The sequence below is a fragment of the Pelodiscus sinensis genome, chromosome 32 (assembly GCF_049634645.1).
Source record: "Pelodiscus sinensis isolate JC-2024 chromosome 32, ASM4963464v1, whole genome shotgun sequence".
Classification (NCBI taxonomy): domain Eukaryota; kingdom Metazoa; phylum Chordata; order Testudines; family Trionychidae; genus Pelodiscus; species Pelodiscus sinensis.
In genome coordinates this window covers 12,833,952-12,852,875 of record NC_134742.1, presented here as the reverse complement: position 1 = coordinate 12,852,875, position 18,924 = coordinate 12,833,952, and the positions used below count along the sequence as shown (strand labels likewise).

General features: G+C 46.5%; 1 protein-coding gene across 4 annotated transcripts in view; it reads right to left on the bottom strand.

The window, feature by feature from the left end:
• LOC142823119 (uncharacterized) overlaps positions 1 to 18,924 on the bottom strand; it is a 28,399-nt gene extending 9,475 nt beyond the window's left edge. For 2 of the 4 annotated variants that reach the window (XM_075913466.1, XM_075913467.1), the window contains exon 1: positions 1,246 to 1,380. In XM_075913466.1, the coding sequence (XP_075769581.1) occupies positions 1,246 to 1,312 (67 nt within the window). In that variant the 5' untranslated portion in view covers positions 1,313 to 1,380. Of the gene's footprint in view, positions 1 to 1,245; positions 8,449 to 13,191; positions 13,255 to 14,255; positions 14,559 to 16,685; positions 18,077 to 18,834 lie in introns of those variants that run through there. The other 2 variants (XR_012898443.1, XR_012898444.1) reach the window with 2 other exon arrangements.

The window sequence follows — 18,924 nt, the reverse complement described above, 5'->3', positions numbered from 1 at the left end:
AATTAGTTAGCATGTTTTCAATCCCCTAAAACGAATGGCAATTGAACTTGCAAATTCTTTAGGCTTGCTTAGCCTTGATGGATAGATTCTGTTTAATAGATTTGATTTAATGTCCACTGGTTTCACAGAGAGCAGAATTTAATCCAGCACCTTGCATTACTGGCAGCATTTTTCCTTCCTTCTTCTCTCAAGGGTATGTCTACACAGAAAAGTTATTTTGAAATAACTTTCCTAGCGTCTACACAGCCAAACGGCTATTTTGAAATTAATTCGAAATAGCGGAGGGCTTATTTCGAATTTGGTAAACTTCATTCCATGAGGAATAACACCAACTTTGAAATAGCTATTTCGAAAGAAGTGCTGTGTAGACACTTACATCGAAATCGGGGGCTTCCAGCCCTTCCCAGGGTGCCCTGGGGGCCACTCTGGCCTCAACCAAGAACACTCCTCTTCCTCCCCCATCCCTGGAGCCCTTAAAGGGGTTGACTCCGGCCACAGTGCCTGTGCCAGCTCCAAGCCTGCCAGCCCAGAGCCAGCAGTCACTGCCTCCACCCAGTGGCCTCAAAACATGAGCCAGCAAGTCACTGGCAGCCAGCCCTCCACCGCTCCCAGGATCAGTCTGCCAGCTCCCAGGAGCCTGCCAGGGCCCAGAGAAGGCGGGCGCCTTCCTGGCCCAGGGTGGAGATCTGGGTGGACCTTATTCATGTTTGGAGGGGGGGATGCTCCCAAAGTCCATGATCTCCGCACTAGATGGAGGAACGCAGCCGTCTATGGCAGGATAGCGCCAGCCTGGCCACCAAAGGCCACATGCGAACCCAGGAGCAGGTTTGCATGAAAATCAAGTTGGTCCAGCAAGTTCTCCAACCCTGAACTTCTTCTTCCCCCTTCCAGCTCCCTCCTCCCAGGTTTCCTCCTCCCCTCTCCCAGCCGCTCGCTAGCCCCGCACTGCGCATGTGCAAGACCCGCATTGCGCATGCACTCGCTGCAAATGAATGGGGCGCCCAGCTAGATTCAATACTTTGTCTAGCCCAGCCAATAGTACAAATACTCTGGAAAAACAGAACCTCCACCTGAAAATGAGCAATCCCCATAGTTTGACATCAATCTTTGGACATTCGATTTAGTGGGTCTAGGTAAGACCCACTAAATTGAAGGCTGAGAGAGGCTCCAGTTGGCCCTGGTACTCCTAGCAGTCACAAGGAATAAGGGAAGCCACTTACTTAATAAGAAATAAAGCCCACTTACTCCTGTGCTGAGAAGGTGGTCCAAAATCTGAGAATTTCAAATCAGCATAGAATACTTCTCCAGCCATGTTCTGAAGCAGCAGCAAATGATGTTCTGGGAAACGTGGCGCCCTTCCAATTATGCACACGCCTAAACAACAGATACATTCAAATCAGGAAGTGCTGGACGCCAGAAACACTTCCTGCTGCTATTCCCCATTTTGGGCAGGCTTGCTTTGCATATTTTCTTTAGGAACAGAAACTTACAACCATGAAGACCGAAAGGTTATTTACATAGGAGAGTCGTTTAAAAATGCACCTTCAATCAACCAGAGCTTTGAAATTCAGAAAGAAACACTGGACTAGGTTAATATATGGTGCTACACCTAGCACTGGAAGGGACCTTGAGAGGTCATCAAGTCTACTCCCCTACCCTCATAGCAGGACCCAGTACCATCCCTGACAGATTTGCCCCGGATGGCTCCTCCCTCAAGGATTGAACTCACAACTTTTGGTGGAAGGAGGCTAATACTCAAACCACTGAGCTATCACTCCCCACTGAGGTGGGATAACCCTGTGTTTTAAAATTGAAGATGCAGGGTGTGCTGCAAAGCTCCAGCAATGCCCTCTTGGTCCTGTGCTTCTAGGGGGGTATTATAAGGCGCAGAGGCTTGCTGTGGTCCTCCCCACTACCACTTAACTTTTCTAGAGGCCAGAGTCACAGCTCAAAGAGCCACCCTCATCTTCAGCAAAGTCGTGGGCTGTGTCTACATTGGCATGATTTTGTGCAAAAGCGCCCGCTTGTGTGCAGAAACATGCTGCCTGTCTACACGGGCGGGGAGTTCTTGCACAAGAACACTGACGTTCTAATGTGTGAAATCAGGGCTTCTTGTGCAAGAACTATGATGCTCCCACTCAGGAATAAGCCCTCTTGTGCAATGGTTCTTGCGCAAGAGGCCAGTGTTGACAGGCAACATGAATTTCTTGTGCAAGAAAGCCCTATGGCTAAAATGGCCAACGGAGATTTCTTACACAAGAGCATGTCTACACTGGCATGGATGCTCTTGCGCAAAAGCACGTCTCTTGCGCAAAGGCACATGCCAGTGTAGAACTCTTGCGTTAAAGAGTATTTGTGCAAGATCATGCCAATGTAGACGTAGCCAAAGGGTTGAGGTGAAACCCTTCCTTAACCCTGGCCTCCCTTTGCAGGCGCAGACATTTTAGTGGGGTGGGGAAGGTTGGGAGGAACTTGAGTTGGGTTCTAGGCACAAGCACCCTCAGTAGCCGCAATTGAGAGGGGGGTTTCCCCTAGTCTCCATACAGCAGCCTTTTCCCTGGGCTAGCTCCCCAAATTCTCCCCTACCACCTTCTCTCTGGTACCTGAGCGAATCTGTCCTACTTCAGCCCAATCACTCCTCCCTTTTTGCGGTACCCAGCAATACACTTCCTCCTCTCAGTCCTTCACTCTTCTGCTTCCTTCTTCCTTTTTAAATAGCCCAGCAGGCCTTACATGGCTGCAGGTGCTCGAATTGCCTATGGCTTCAGGCAAGCTTTTAACTAACCTCCGGTGCCCATTTTCCTTGATTACGAGGCCGCAGTCTCTGGCAGTTCACTCAGGAAACCGAAAACCATTCACCCAGCTCCCAGGATGTCTGCCCTCCTCCAAACTATTGTAGCCAGCTGCCTCGGGTCTGTCACAGGTGTTATAACTAATGTTCCATAAACAACCTTATCTCTGGGGAGGAGGAGGTCATGTGGAGAGTGGTCACGTGGCCCGTGCTTCCCCCCCGAGTTCCTCCCCACTAGTCACATCTGTTCTGTTCCCTTTGCTCTTGCTTATCTACCCCGCTGAGGTTCTAGCTCTTTAACGAGCTTTCTAAATAAACATTCTGACTCCCGCACTCGTCAGTTGCTGGAAAACAACACCCACACCTGTAACATTTGTTTGCAAGGATCAGTGACGAGGGGAATGAGGAGAGCTTAACAAGACTGAGACTCTTCAGCGAGGAAAAAAGACGACTAAGAGAGAGGTCTACACAACTGTGAATGGTGTAGCAAAAGTAAACAAGGAGGTGTTATTTACTCCTCATAACACAAGGACTAGGAGTCACTAAATGAAATTAATAGGCAGAAGATTTAAAATAAAGAAAAGGAAGGTTTTGTTCTCACAACGCACCGCCAACCTGTGGAACTCCTTGCTTCAGGATGTTGTGAAGATCAGGACTTTTAAGAAGGGTTTTAAAAGAGCTAGATAAATTCATGCAGGATAGGTCCATTAATGGCTATTAGACAGGGTGAGCAGGAAGGGTGCTGTTGTGAGTATAAGGAGCATACAGGATCTTTATAGGGGGGAAAAGGCAACATGCTGCAGTTATTGAGAATACAATGGCAAAACAGTTAGCATGCTCTTACATAGACACACACACACAAATACACACACAGTCCCACCACTCAATGTTCTATTTACCAGTCCATGGATTAATTGTGGGCAGAGGAGCAGGGATCTATCCATCTGGGCCGATGCTCCAGTCATGGCAAGACATCCCTGCTCTTAAAGCAAAACAGTTTTCCTTCTATAATAGTTCTTTCCCATCAGGTTCGGGGGGGTTTGCATCTTCAGGCTATTTTTCTGAAGGATGTGTGTTACCTCCGGTTGTTTCTCTTGCTCCTTACCTTCTTTGTCCTGCCATGCTAAGCTGGTTTCGCTCACAAATATTTGGTCCCAATTGAGAAATGCTGGCCTCTTTTCAGAGCCCTCAATTTGCCCTCTGCTTACATCTCGATAGGGATATACAGCCATCTTTGGCATCTTTACGTCTGTTCTCAGCTTCTTCCTAGAGCAGGGGTGGCCAACCCACAGCTCACGAGCAACATGTGGCTCCCGCACCCCCAGCTCGCAGCTCTTGCCGACACTCCTCCGCCCCCTCGGAAAGAAACAGAACTGGGGTAACGGCATCCCATGCAGACTTCAAAATAGCTGCCTTAAAAGGGCCAGGTCTGTTCTGCTCTTAAAAGGGCAAAGACTTTTTTTTTCTCAACCAAACGTGGTGGCCGGGGCTCTTTTTTTCCTCGACAATTTTTTTCCGTCAGCTCTTTGCGTTGTATCCACCACTATTTTGTCTCTTCTTCTGTAACAGGTTGGCAACCCCCCTCCTAGAGCCTTTGGTCCAGTAGCCATTGCACTTTTCTTTCACACATTCTTCACTCTAGGTATGTTTACAGAAGTTTCCCCCAACTTTATTTGGCCATGGAACCCTTTTAAACTCGAAAGAATTTTGTGGAACCCCTAATAACAGGCTAATGTATGGAGCTGAAAAAGTAGACCACAGATAAGTAAAGATACTAATAAACAAATGCTAAACAAGGTCATGAGAGCAACGCTTAGTTTAATTGCACCTATTTAAAAACAAAAATCACATAATATTAATTATTATTTTTTAAATCATAAAATGTTATTGTAATGGAATTTTCTCACGGAACCCTTATTTTCATTTCGCAGAACACCATTTGGGAAACATTGGTCTACACTACAGAGCTTTTTTGGAAAAAGGGCTGTTTTTCTGAAAAATACTTCATTGACGTCCACACTGCAATCGTGTTCTTTAGGGAAAAAATTAAAAGAACAGAGAGTTTTTTCTGACACTGGTAAACCTCTTTCTATAAGGAAGAAGACTTTTTGCGAAAGAGCTCTTTCAGAAAAATGCATGCGTGGATGGGGAAGAGGGAGCTCTTTTGAAACAAAAGGAAAGAGGAAAAAGCACAGGTGCCTGGTGGCCACTCCGTCCATAATAATCACAGCTGAAATGCAAGATAGCATCCATTCAGTGTGGACGCTCTCTTTTGAAAAAGCAGATCTATTTTTCAATGTGCTTTGGCAGTGTGAACGCTCTCTTTCGGAAGGTTTATCAGAAGATCTCTTCCGGAAAAGCTTCTTCCAAAAGAAGCCTGCAGTCTAGACATAGCTACATTCACACATAACAAGGTCAATTTCTTTGTAACAGAGAAGCAATAGGCACATTCGAACAAGGACATCAACAAACAATTAAAAAACAAACAAACCCCGTTACTTATTTCACAATACCAATGTTAAAACTTAAAACAAATTTATAACATTTTATCCCTGCCTTGACATCAGCTTTGGACAAATTATTCTGGCTGGTGCACCTTAACCAATGGGAAGGTAAAAGTCCTTTCTGCTCTCAGAGGGTAATGTCTACACTACCACCCTAGTGCGGACTCTGTGCCCGCGGCTACACAAGGCACGAACTAGATAGTTCAGACTAGGATACCTCGAGGTGTAACGATAGTTCGGAAAAGGAATCCTAGTCCGAACTATCTAGTTCGTGCCTCGTGTAGCCACGGGCATGGAGTCCGCACTAGCAGACATTTAAAAATGGCGGCACCCGGCAACATGCAAATGAAGCCCGGGAAATTCAAATCCCGGGCTTCATTTGCAAGTTCGTATGATTACATTAACCACCCTAGTTCGAACTAGGGTGGTAGTGTAGACATACCCAGAAAGAGTAGCTAGTAAAGTACACTGAGACTACGTCTACACTACGAGTTTTCTCAACAAAAAATGTGCTAATGAGAGACTCATTTGCATGAGTCGCAATCTCATTTGCGTATTTTCTCGTGATCCATTTTTGCACTAGGGGTTTTTGTGCAAAAACAAGCAGTGTGGACGTTTCCTTTTTGCGCCAAAAACCCTTTTTCTGCTAGATCGGTATACCTCCTTTTTGGGGGGCATAAGGATATTGTGGAAAAAAGGTTTTTTCCACAAAAATAAAACATCCACACTGATTGGTTTTGCGCAAACACCTCTAACGAAAAAATGGAGCGGCAGAAATATGCAAATGAGACAATGACTCATGCCTCATTTGCATATTTTTTGCCAAGAAAACTCGTAGTGTAGACATAGTCTGAGACACGATGCTTTGCCTAAAGCTACATCTTAGCTATATGGCTACTAGGTCACTAGCCTAACCAGTTCTAAGGATCTTTGGAATGATTCCGCATGGACATTTTTAGGTTCTTATGATCTGGGTAAAAAGAACCTTCCATTTCTTTAGATTCATAATCCTCATTATTCCATTATTAGGACATCTCTTGTATTCACATTAAAAGCGCTTTACAAGCAGCAGTTATATAAACAAGACCACTCACAAAAGGCACTTCTATTCAAAGCCCAGAGAGTAAAGTGAGTTCTGAAATGCAGAGGTGAAGAAGCTATTTAGGAGCTAGGATGAGCCCAAAAGCATTAGGAATTGAAACCAAAATGAATCGGGGCATTTTTAAACTTCTGTCTCTCTAAAATGTGTGGGATTTGCACTGAATTTCTCATAAAAGTTACAGCCGGGGACAACACAGGGCATGCAAAATATAGTTATGGAGAAGTCGTGGGGAAAATTATCAGGCTTATAATGGGAAGGTGCCCTGTGACCATTTTGTGCCTCTCACCTCGTCAAAGGGTGTGGATGGGTGAAATGAGATGAGGTCTTGATCTTTGTCACTTTCCAAAAAAAACTCTAAAGTGAATGTTTAATGACAAAGGATCAGTCAGAGTAAATTCAGAAACAGACTTCCTGAGATACATAAATAGAGTTCACCTACAATGCAAGAGATGGAGGGAGATGGAGGGTTGTATTATCCTAGGAAATGTACCTGTCATTCCTCAGGTAGGGAGCTGGGGAGGGGTGCAGGAGTCAAGGCAGGTGTTTAGGGATGTGGGGGCGCAGGGCAGGAGGCTGAAGGAGTGGGAGGTGCAGGAATCAGGACAAGGGTTGGGAGGTGTAGGACGGTTCAGAGACAGAAGTGTAGGATTCAGTGTAGGGGTAGGGAGCTAAGGCCAGGGAGCCGGGAAATCTAGGGGGGGGGGGCTCAACAGGGCTGCCCGCGGCCGAGATGGTGACTTTTCCTGGGGGTCCTGGGCTATGCTGCCCAGCCAGTGTCTCCTCCCAGGGCTGCAGCCAAGGGCTGGAGGGGAGGGGTTTGAGTAGGGTGTTCACTCTTCCTCATGTGACTACTCTCCTATGGTCACTCTGCAGTATAACAGTCCCTGCTCTCAGCTCCCTCTCTTTCCACATCATGGAAAACAGTCCCATTCCCAGCACTTCCCATTGGCCTGGCACAATCAGCCCCTGACCTTGCTTTAAGCTAGGGTAAGAGGAAGCGGGCTACCAAATTGGGTGGGCCTAGATCATCCAATTTTGGAGGAGTTCTTGAACACACTGACTCATAGACAGATGGACAGATTCATGAACCGACAGACAGATGCGTTGACTCTCTAAAATATATGATATTACATTAGGAATTTTAAAATGTTTATTAGATTTATAATAACATATTAACTTATATTACGATTAAAAAAAATAAATAGGAACTTTTTTATATCTCCATCTCTCTGAAATTTGTGGGGTTTGCTCTGGATGTCCCTTAAAAATTGTACCCTGGGACAACACTGCATATAGTTATGGTGAAGTCGTGCGCGTGGATGCTATATATGCTTCTATGCAGAAGGGAAAGTATTCAGGGATGCCCTGGGGTGCAGCTCTGGCAAGCGCTAGCTGAGATGTGACAAAGGCCAGCTATGTAAAGCGCTGGCAGGGACCCGGGTTGCAATAGGGCAGTCCCTGTAAGAAATGTTAAGTTACTTTCACACAGCGTGTTGTCAACCTGTGGAACTCCTTGCCAGAGGAGGCTGTGAAGGCTAGGACTATAATAGAGTTTAAAGAGAAGCTGGATAAATTCATGGAGGTTAGGTCCATAAAAGGCTATTAGCCAGGGGATAAAATGGTGTCCCTGGCCTCTGTTTGTCAGAGGCTGGAGAGGGATGGCAGGAGACAAATCGCTTGATCGTTGTCTTCGGTCCACCCTCTCTGGGGCACCTGGTGCTGGCCACTGTCGGCAGACAGGCTACTGGGCTAGATGGACCTTTGGTCTGACCCAGTACGGCCGTTCTTATGTTCTTATGCTTTGTCTATGGCTACCTTATGGACATGGGCACACACATGGAGAGGCTGCGGCATAGAACACGACAGTTACATTTGGCATTGCGTTCTCAATCATTAAAGTATTTTCTTGTCTCCTGCCGATATTCGTTTTCTTCCGAGGAGCGGGCTTTTGCGAGCCATAAGCCAATTTTAATTGTCAAGGCCCATGAGCAAAAGAGCACATGCGGCTACCAGTCTCCCGACTGCGAGGCTCCAGTTTTGCGGCCCAGAGTCTGAAACGAGAGAGAAGAACGGTTATCGTAAGAATATGACGGGGCGAAAGCACCTTGCTCTTTGCAGGCTCCTGGAACATTGAACGAAATGGAAACACATAGCTGTTATGTTACAGGAACAAGCAGAGGTCAGGGGTCTGTGGCGAGGGATGCCATACAAACACATACCACAGTAAGGCTATGTCTAGACTGCAGGGCTTCCCGGAAAAGCTGTGCTACGTCCAAGGAACGTGTCCGTGTTTTTGGAACAATTTCCGAAACAGCAGACACGTTCTTTCGCCATCCCGGCAATTCTCATTGTATGAGGAAGAAGGGCTCTGTCACAAGAGGTGGTTTTTCCCATGTCAGGCCAAATTTCGGACAAAGCCTCTTATGGAAGAAAATCGTGAAAACGTACGCAAATTGCGGGTTGCGTCTCTTTTTCTGACTTTTCTTTGTAGGGTAGACCTAGCCTCACACTCCTAAATGAAAGCCCGCTTGGACAGCTATGATCATCTACACCAGCCGTGGCCAACCTGTGGCTCGTGAGTCTCATGAGGCTCTTGCCCCCCAAAAGTGCAGCTCGTGAAGCTGCTCCTGCGTCTGCCCCCCACCCCCATGGCCTCCGCCCTCCGCTGGCTCCTCCCTGGCTTCTCTGTGCTTATCAGGTTGGAGTTGCGAGGTTTAAAAAATGGTTCCTAAGATGGTGGCCGTCTTAAAGGGGCAGCCTCCTTATTTAATTTTTTTGTTTGTTTGTTTTGCTCAACAGTTTTGTTCTGGGGGGTGCTTTTTTTTCTTGGCAGTTCTGGTCCATCTTTTCAAAAACAATTTCCACTGCTCTTTCGGCTCTCTCTGTTAAATGGGTTGACCACCCCTGATCTAGACCAGCAGTGGCCAATCTGCTGCTGATTAGGATGTGCTGACTGCAGGCCATGAGATGTTTTGCTGACGCTGACCGTCCACAGGCACCACCTCCTGCAGTTCCCAGTGGCCACGGCTCTCTGTTCCTGGCCAATAGGGGCTGTGGGAAGTGGCAGCCAGCCATTGGTCAGCCTCTACAGCTCCTATTGGCTGGAGGCCACCTCCACAGCTCCCATTGGCCGGGAACAGAGATCTGCAGCCACTGATACCTGCAGGGGGTCGTTCTCTGTGGATAGTCAGAGTCAGCAAAATGACTCACGGCCCGCAATTAGCTGCCTACTGAGCCTGATCTCCCACACAGCACAGGAGAGAGAATTTCACCCGGTTCGACAGGAGACAGAGCCCTAGGCCAGTACCCAGGCCTACCGAGTGACTCGGGGCACTTCTCCTCTCTATGCTGCAATTTAGATCTAGATCTACTCACCAAAAGCACTGGGCAAAAGCTAGATATTCTTATTATGTGCAAGCAAGATGATAATTGTAGTCTGCCCAGAGTAAGGGGAAGGATGTTTGTCCCCCTAGAGCAGCGTGATGGGGTGGCTGTATTTTTGTAAGGCACGTTCTTCTTGCTTTTCTGCAGAAGGAGCTCAGTGCATGCGGTCTCTGATGTACCAACATAGCTCTGCTGGCTCGATTTAAAGTTGCAGGAAGCCAAGGTTGGGTTGCATCTATTGTTGTTGATGATGGGGAGAAAATGCAGCACCTCTTTTGTCCTTCAGCCCCCTCTTATTTTTGCACTGGCCACAATTTGAGCTTAAGATGGCTCCCTGCGGCCAATCGCTCGTGGTCAGTTTAGCCTGTGTCCTGTAGGCTTGAAGCACTGAAGAATCAACCACATCCCTTGGTTAGCTGCTCCCATGTTAGTTACTCTCGGCTTTAAAAAAAACCTGTCACTTTTACTCTTGACTTTTTTTCTAATTTTATTTTTCCCCGTTATTTCTTTGCCGCCTAGACTAGGTAGTGTCTAATGATGAAGCCACTCTCTGGTCAGCTAACCCAATCAAAAGCTTCAAGCGGTAGCTGAGTTAGTCTGTAGTGTAGAGAATAAACTGAAAAAAAAAATGGGAGGGGAAGACTTTTTTAAAAGGCTCAGTGAAATCAGCTGGCCCTTAATTGGTTAATAGCTGCCCTGCCTCCCCAGTTCTCACTTTGCCCCTTGGCCAGCGGTTCCTGGCTGCCCTGCCTGCTCCGAACAGACTAATTAGGAGAAAGTTTTCTGCTTTTTAGAGTTGTCTCTCTCCCCTTATAATCTAGCTCACAAGCCTGACCTTGTCATAGGCTGTAGCAGCTGTACGCAGATATAATTATAAAACAATAAAGTGAAAGCTACCCACATCTGCCTCTTTCTCTATCACTAATTCTCCAGTTTCTCAAAGGTATCACAGCAGAGGTCGGTCCAGAGCAAACATTAGAAGGAAGGGAGAGCAGTGGTCTTGGGGATTAATACAGGAACGATGGCCCATGTGGAAAGTGTGGGGTATGGAAAACAGTATTAACTCTACAAGCACTCACATTAAATTTGCAAGGAAAATTGTACCCAGAAAGATTCAGTGATTTGACCAAGGTTCTACAGGGAGTCTGTGGCATTGTACTCCTGAGTGGCAGTCCAATGTTTTAATCATGAGACCCTCTGTTCTCTCCAGAGAATCTTTCCACATACGTCTCTTAAGCCCTGGGCTCTGCCATGGCTCTGAGTCACTATCTTAACTCAGCAGATGTGGAGGAGGAGAGTCTGCCTGAAGCAAATATGGGTCACCCCAGGCAAGTCAAAAACGAGGGGAGGAGGGTGGGTAGAACCACCTGGGGAGACACTTGGCCATCCTTTTTAAATGTAATGGCGACCCATATTTGTGTCCCAACCCATAGGTTGGGAAACTCTGACCTAGGGGGACCTCAGCCTCTGTAGTAGTTAAGGATCTTTGGTTTTGGTTTTATTTAATTTTTCCTAGGCATTTATCGACGTCTATTACCACCACAACAAAAACAGATGCAAAAGCAGTGGATCAAAACTATTAATAATTTTTCCGGAATATTGTGAGTTAGGTGGTTAAAAGGATACCGGGGAAAGGCATTCAGTAGATTAATGTTTTGATTAATGGAGTCGAGAATCAGAGGGGTAGCTGTGTTAGTCTGGAGCTGCAAAAGTGACAAGGAGTCCTTATAGACTAACAGATGTATTGGAGCATAAGCTTTTGTGGGCAACGACCCACTTCGTCAGATGCATGGGGGGAGGCGGGAGGGCAGAACATTGAATTCCTTGATTAACGGAATTCATTGTGATATGCTGCAGAATGAATGCAGAACTCAAAACACAATGCCATATCTGAGGGTGTGTCTAGACTACACCTCTCTGCTGACAGAAAGATGTAGAATAGGCACATCGAAATTGCTAATGAAATGGGGATTTAAATATCCCGCGTTTCATTAGCATAAACACGGCCGCCGATTTTTTTGGCACGAGATCTTTTCAAAGGGTTTATTTTTTGAAAGATCAGCCTCAGACTGCTGCTTTTTTCCAACAAAGCTCAGTGTCGAAAAAAAGCGGCGGACATGTTTATGCTAATGAAGCACAGGATACAGGCAGTCCCCGAGTTACGCGGATCCGACTTATGTCGGATCCGCAGTTACGAACGGGGCCGTCTCCCTGGTCTCCAGCAGACCAGGGAGAGGAAGCAAAGCGGCGGAGCACATGGGCAGCGGACAGCCCAGATGCGTCTGGGCTGTCCGCTGCCCGCGTGCTCCGCGGCTTTGCTCTGCTTTGCTCCCTGTCTCCCTGGTCTGCAGACCAGGGGGGCGGGGAGCAAAGCAGAGCAAAGCCGCAGAGCCTGAGGGCAGCAGGACAGCCATGGCGCGTCTGGGCTGTCCCGCTGCCCCTGTGCTCCGCGGCTTTGCTCCGGACGCCTGTGGTACAGCAGCTGGGGCGCTGCCGGTTGGTCCCGTAGCGCCACTCTGGGCGCTACTGGACCAACCCGGCAGCACCCCAGCTGCTCTGTCCCAGGCGTCCCCAAGTCAGCCGCTGCTGAAACTGACCAGTGGCTGACTACAGGAAGCCCCTGCCCTGGCCTTCCTGGAATCAGCCGCTGATCAGTTTCAGCAGCAGCTGACTTGGGGATGCCTGGGGTTCTTAAGTTGAATCTGTATGTAAGTCAGAACTGGCGTCCAGATTCAGCCGCTGTTGAAACTGATCAGTTTCAGCAGCGGCTGAATCTGGACGCCAGTTCCGACTTACATACAGATTCAACTTAAGAACAAACCTACAGTCCCTATCTTGTACGTAACCTGGGGACTGCCTGTATTTAAATTCCCGCTTCATTAGCAATTTCAACATTCCTAATCTACATCTCTCTGTCTACAGAGAGGTATAGTCTAGACAGACCCTGAGTTTAAGAAAACAGTATGTTTCTAATCTCCAAATAAAACTTCATTTGAACCACCCGTTTAGTGTTGTAGGCTTATAAATATTTATAAGCCAGTAGTTCTGTTTAATAATTGGACCACATCATTTGCAATACATACACTCAACTTCAACCTTTTCTTCTGTTTTTGTCTTAGTTCCTCATTGGAAAAATAGCGATAATTTGCTGACTTACTGTATAGGAAAAACAAAGCCATAAACACTTATTGTGTATGGTGACGCCCCTTTCCTTCCCGAGAGGAATAAGGCTCGGCCCTGGCTCCTATGCGAACATCGCTCCTACGCTACGCTGTGCCTCTGAGAAGCAATACAACTTCTACTCTACTGGCTGGCTGAGAGTCACATCTGGCTGCAGATGGGGGTGCAGGATCGGGGGCTCCCCGACGCACCGTCACACCTATGTCTAGCAAAGTGAAAAAATTCCTTACTCCTCCTTTCTGCGGGCCCATGAGCAAGTTCCCCTCCAGCGTGTTGGAGAACTGGGATGGGATCTGGAATGACAATAAGGAGAAGGGATTTCATGATGTTTCCATGCGCAGAATCTTGTAGGAGAAAGGAATGCGATAAGGCACGAGAAGCATACAGGAATAAATCCGGCTAAGTACCATCTTCCTTCTTTAGTAACTTTTACGTGTAAACCTGAAGATATGCTTCCGTATTTTAAAACACATCCTCCTTCTCTGTAGCACATGAACCTAAACCCAAACTTGAATGACCTCCCCACAGGTCCTAAATTCTAGGCCCTTGCTGGTCTAAAAGCACTACAAACGCTTTTATCTCTATATCAGTTGGTAAACAGTGAAGAAATGATTCTGCGGATTCTCTAGCAAACTGGACCAGGTTATCATAACGCCCCAGAGTCTAGTCTAGTCATTGAGAAGTTGTTTTAACTCCTGGGAAAGAAATGTGGGACTGCGAGATAAACATATTCCCAGGACTATCCCACAACTACAATCACTGATGTTCACACTAGAGCTGTTCAAAATGTGTCCATTCATTTAGTCAACAAGAAATGGCCATTCCATCAAAATGATCGTCATTCGCATCTGCATAAAAATGTCCACGTTGGAGAACGATTCCCCATTTTCATCAAAAAGAGAAAAGCTTCCAACGTGAAAAATTAAGTTTTCATCCACCCACCAAAATACGGGGGAGGGTTTATTTTTGGCAAGCAAAAACCACTGAAAATTCATCACATAATTTTGAAAAAAACTCAAACATTTTCTTTTCTTTTTTTTAATCAAAAATGTTTTCACAGGGGAAAATGTTTCTACGCCACCTCTAGTGGACTTACATCATCACCATCTTTCAGAATTAAGACAAAATTGAGAGGAACCGGGGAAGTTCCCCCCCGCTGAATTATGTTTAAGATTTATGTACAGAGTCAAGCAGGTGTTACTGCCTCAGTTCATCATACGTTTTCAAGGTTCTCTCTGTGCTCACAATATATAATTTTGTTTAAGAGTGAATTCCTTTTCTGTAGCGAACTTACCTGTGACGGTCAGAACAACACGAGCCAAACACTTTTCTTCCAGAGAGGTTAAAATCTGGTATTTTCCTTCCAGCCATTGGCTCATAGTAACATCTAAGCCTTGCTCAGACAGGGACAGATGTCCTTTAAAAGTGCTGTTGGAATAGGTTTCAGTTCCCGATCTTAATCCTAAGATTGTGCTGCACGCAGAAGGCTGGTTCTGGTCCCTGCACACAAACACACTCTCCTTGGGTATCCTAACCGGGATACGCACACTTGAGCCACTGTTTGCAGAACAGTTAAACGTGGGACAGTTCTCAGAACCTGGGAAAAGAATTTTTGTTTAAAAATCATGTGCATCTTTTATTCATGCTTCTGATCCTCATCTTTGTTAATGATCAATTATTAGTATTATTATAGTGGCATCAGGCAGTCCCAGATGAGAGTAAGGCACCACTGTGCTAGGCACTGTATACATACACAGAGGGTTAATAGCTGGGATTTTGAAAGGTGCCTATAGGAAGTTAAACACCCAGGTCCTCCTATTAACCGTCAATAGATTAAGGCAGCTACCTGAATTCTTTTGAAAATTGCTCCCCCCCCCCCCCCCATTTGTCGTATCATTACAGACATGCCACAACACAGCGACAGGAGGTAGGAAAGTATTATTGGCCTAATGCTACTGTCGAGGCACAAAAAAACATTGAGGGATTTGACCAACGACACTTAGGAAGTCTGTGTAAGAGCCAAACATTGAACTCATATGACCCGAGTTCCAGTCCAGTCCAGTCATCTTGGAAAGCTGTAATGACTGAGATGCCAACCACGTGGGTTTTCCACTAGGGAACTAGTTTTCTGACCCTTCCTGGCCTGGATGCCTTCTATATTTTCCAATGTACACGGGCAGATCCAAACTATTTTCACATGCCTCCTTTCTATGGGTATGTCTACACTGCATTGCTCCTTTGAGAGAGTAATGCAAATGAAGAGAAACGAAATTACAGATGAAGTGCAGATTTGAATTTCCCGCACTTCATTTGCATGATCACGGTTGGCCGTTTTTCTGAAATACCGTATTTTGAGAAAAAAGAAAGCGGTCCGCACGGGGTTATTTCGAAAAGAAACCCTTCCTTCGAAATAACCCTTAAACCTCATTTTTTAAGGAGTAAGTGTTATTTCGAAAGAAGGGTTTCTTTTCGAAATAACTCCAGCTTTTTTCTTGAAATAGGGTATTTCGGAAAAGCAGCCAGCCACGATTATGCAAATGAAGCACGGGAAATTCAAATCCGCGCTTCATTTGCAATTTCGTTTGTCTGCATTTGCATTCCTCTCTCAAAGGAGGAATGTAATGTAGACAGACCCTCTGACTCCTGAACAGGGCCTTCAAGCTCAAGCCATCTTCTCCATCTGTCTCTCCATAGACCCATACAGGTCTAGAATGACAGAAGCAACGACTCGTTCATGGCAGCCAAATGGTCCAAGGTCGGTTGTTTGTTTTTTGATGGGAAAGTCTGGTTGAGAAGGGGACCTGGCTGTGCCCAGCCAGATGTACAGGCCGGACACTAAACGTCCAGCTACAGCAGGCTGGGGCGGGAGGCTCTGTCCTTACAGTCCTTGCTCGGTGGAGGCCACCTCCTACCTGTATCTCATGGGCATGCAAGCAGCAGGCTCCGTCTCATCTCCCAGCTCCAGAAGGGAGGCAACTCAGCTGGGGAGAGAGGGGAGGTGGAAAGGATCCAGGGACAACGCCCAAGGAAGGAGGAGAGCAACACATCATGGGGAAGGTGGGAAAAGAGCAAGCAGAGTGGGGGCCGCAAGAAAAGAGGTGGAAATAGAGGCAGGGCCACAAGAGAAGAAACAAACCAGACTTGGGGCTTTAGGGGAAGAGGTGGGCTGGGGTGGGTGTGGCCTGAGGAAAAGAGGAGGGGCATGGGGCGGAGCCTCAGGGGAAGACATGGTTGAGGGAGTTTCTGCACTAGGTTCACATCGGGAGATTTTTCCCTTCAAGCCTGGAGCAAGACGACCTTTCTCCTCCCCGACCCCTCTCTTATGTAGAAGCCTGATGCCCAGACCTCCTTCACCTATAGCTTCCCTGTTTTGACACGCAAGAATGCTCCCTTTCAAGGCTGAGAGAGAGGGTGGAGAAACGCTTTCTTAGCTCGCTTGCACCCCTGTATATTATTGTAGACTAGCAGGCAATTTGCACTAGTGGAATTTACCCCTGGTGAAAACTGCAGGTCTGTGTACGTGCACTAAGTATCACACTGGTACAGCTACACAGAGAGATATAACTGGGGACAAATCCCCTGTGCAGGCAAGGCCTGGTGACATATATGTAAATGTCCTGATTTATGCAAATTTATGCCAATTGAAAAGCTATAGCATTTTGTCTGGAGATGTCAGCGGACATGGAAAAGCAACATGATTGAGCCAAGGAACGCAAATCTGTACCTGGCAGTGTAAGAGGCAGACACTGCAGCTTGGAGTGGACGCCAGAACTCAGTAGGATGAGGAGTCCCACGTAACTAATCGACAAACGGGTCACCCAGAAGCTCTGCCTCTTTACCAGACAAGGAGCCATGGTTCACTTAGAGAAATGGGTGCTGCAGTGTTTTAGAGGGAAAAATATCAGCTGCAGAGCTGTGCAAATAACTGATTTTCTGGTTCTCTAGTGTGTCTGAAAGCTTGAAAATAAATACTTTTTGAGTGATCCAAAACAACAATAAAAAACCCCAACGCTCCCTCCCTCCCAAAAAATTGGCTCAATGAAAAGTTTTAAAACAATGATTAAGGGTAGAACAAAACACTTCATTTTTATTTCAGGGATTTACAAAGATTATTACTGGCTTTTAATTAAAAATTGAGACAAGTTTCCCAACAAACATTCTTTTTTAAATTAAAAGAAATCAGAACATTGTCTGGACATTTTTCAAAAAAAAAATATTGTTTCTTTGGGGAGGGAGAGGTTACGCTGAAACCATTTGGAGAATTCGACACAACACCGCGAAACGTACCCGCCGACTGAAATTTTTCACTGAAAAAAAAAAGTTTGTTATAGAAATCTATCTAGCTGTGGTGAGAGGGTCTTGCTGCTTGAATTTTGCCCTTTCTTGCTGCATTGGTAATAGCGAGCCATGGGGTTTTGCATTTGGGCTAAGCTTCAATGCCTCCCTTTGTTTCTTCAGATAAAGACAACGGCTCTCTGTTCCCTCGCCCTCTCATTCTCAGCTCTTATTTTTCATAGGCAGGCTGAAGTGCCACGGGTTATGTGATCCACTCTGCTGCTGTTAGATAAGGGTTGAGGAACATGGAAATACAGAACCAGATCCAAACACTGTTTTTTTGAAAACTCAGTCTAAGGAGTAGACCTTTGGGTTTCTAAAATCATAGTTTATCTACAAACTGTCTGGACGATTAAGGGACATTCATCAAAAGCCTCTTTGATGTCTGGTTGCTCAGCAACTCTGACAGAGCAGAAACATAAGCAGGGAAAAAAGGAGCACTTACTCCCCAGAATGAGGACTGCTGGAAAAGAGAAGCAGAAGATGTAGCCATCTATGGCTTACAGTATAAATATCAACTCTCCAATGTTCCCTCTAATTTTTTTCCCATCTGCATGCAGAATAAATTTTGTGATGTGCGCCAAGGCATGTGTTGCTGTGCACCATCAGTGGATACAAATGCTGCTGGCTTTAGGCACTCTGCTAATTGGCTTGGAGGAAACCTGAATCTCTCCTGAGTGGCCAGTCGAGTGCACAATTTACAGGAAACACTGCCCTATCTTAGAAACATTCCTCTCCAGGGGGGTTCTCTTCACTGCTGCCCAGTTAGGGAAGGAACCCAGAACCTTGCCCCCAGCCTGCCCTCATCTGTGTCGAAAGAATTCCAGGCTCACTCCCAAATTCCCTCCCTGTTTTCTATTTTGCTGCCGCTAGACAAAAGGGGAGATCGGAGCAGTGCAGGAGAATAAGCAAGAGGGGTGAGATCTGTGCAGTGGAGAACTTAGGGGGGTTCTGCTCTGCTCCCTTCAATTTTTCCCCCTTCTAAAAATGCTCCCATGGGCTCCGTGTCAGCCCCCTGCATTGTTCCTGCACCCTCTGCCCAGCAGGCAGCCCCACCCCGCCCCTTTGTGAAGACTGGGGCAGGGGCAGGCAGTGCTGGGACCAGCATAGAGACGGGGGAGCCGGAGAAGATGCAGGGAAATGGGTAACAAGTGGTAGTCCCTCAGGTGGCTGGGGTAATTATATCAAGCAGCCAGGGAGGAGTATAGAACTTGATTTGTATTTTCCGATTTTCAGGGGTTTAAATGCTGCAGCCTTTAAATCTCCTTCAGCATAGGCTCAGGGGAAGAGACTGCCTTTGGATGCATTTTGATTTCCAGCCAATGTGAATTGTTCCTGTGGTTTTTCTTGGTTGTTTTTTGTTGGGCTGATTGTCATTTTTTTTTTTTGCTGAAGATGACTCAGAAGCAAGAAGGAGGCAGTCTCTGGACAGGATGGGGAGAACAGCTTGAAACCTCTCCCTCCCACTTCCAACCCCTTTTTTCCTCTTTCAGCCCCTCCCACCCCCACAATTCTCAATAAATGGAGATCTTCCTTACCCCTGCTGCAGAATCATGCTACGGAAATTGCTGGCTGGAAACCTCTCTCTCTCTCCTAACGGTTCCTGTAGAGCAGCTGTTTACAATCAT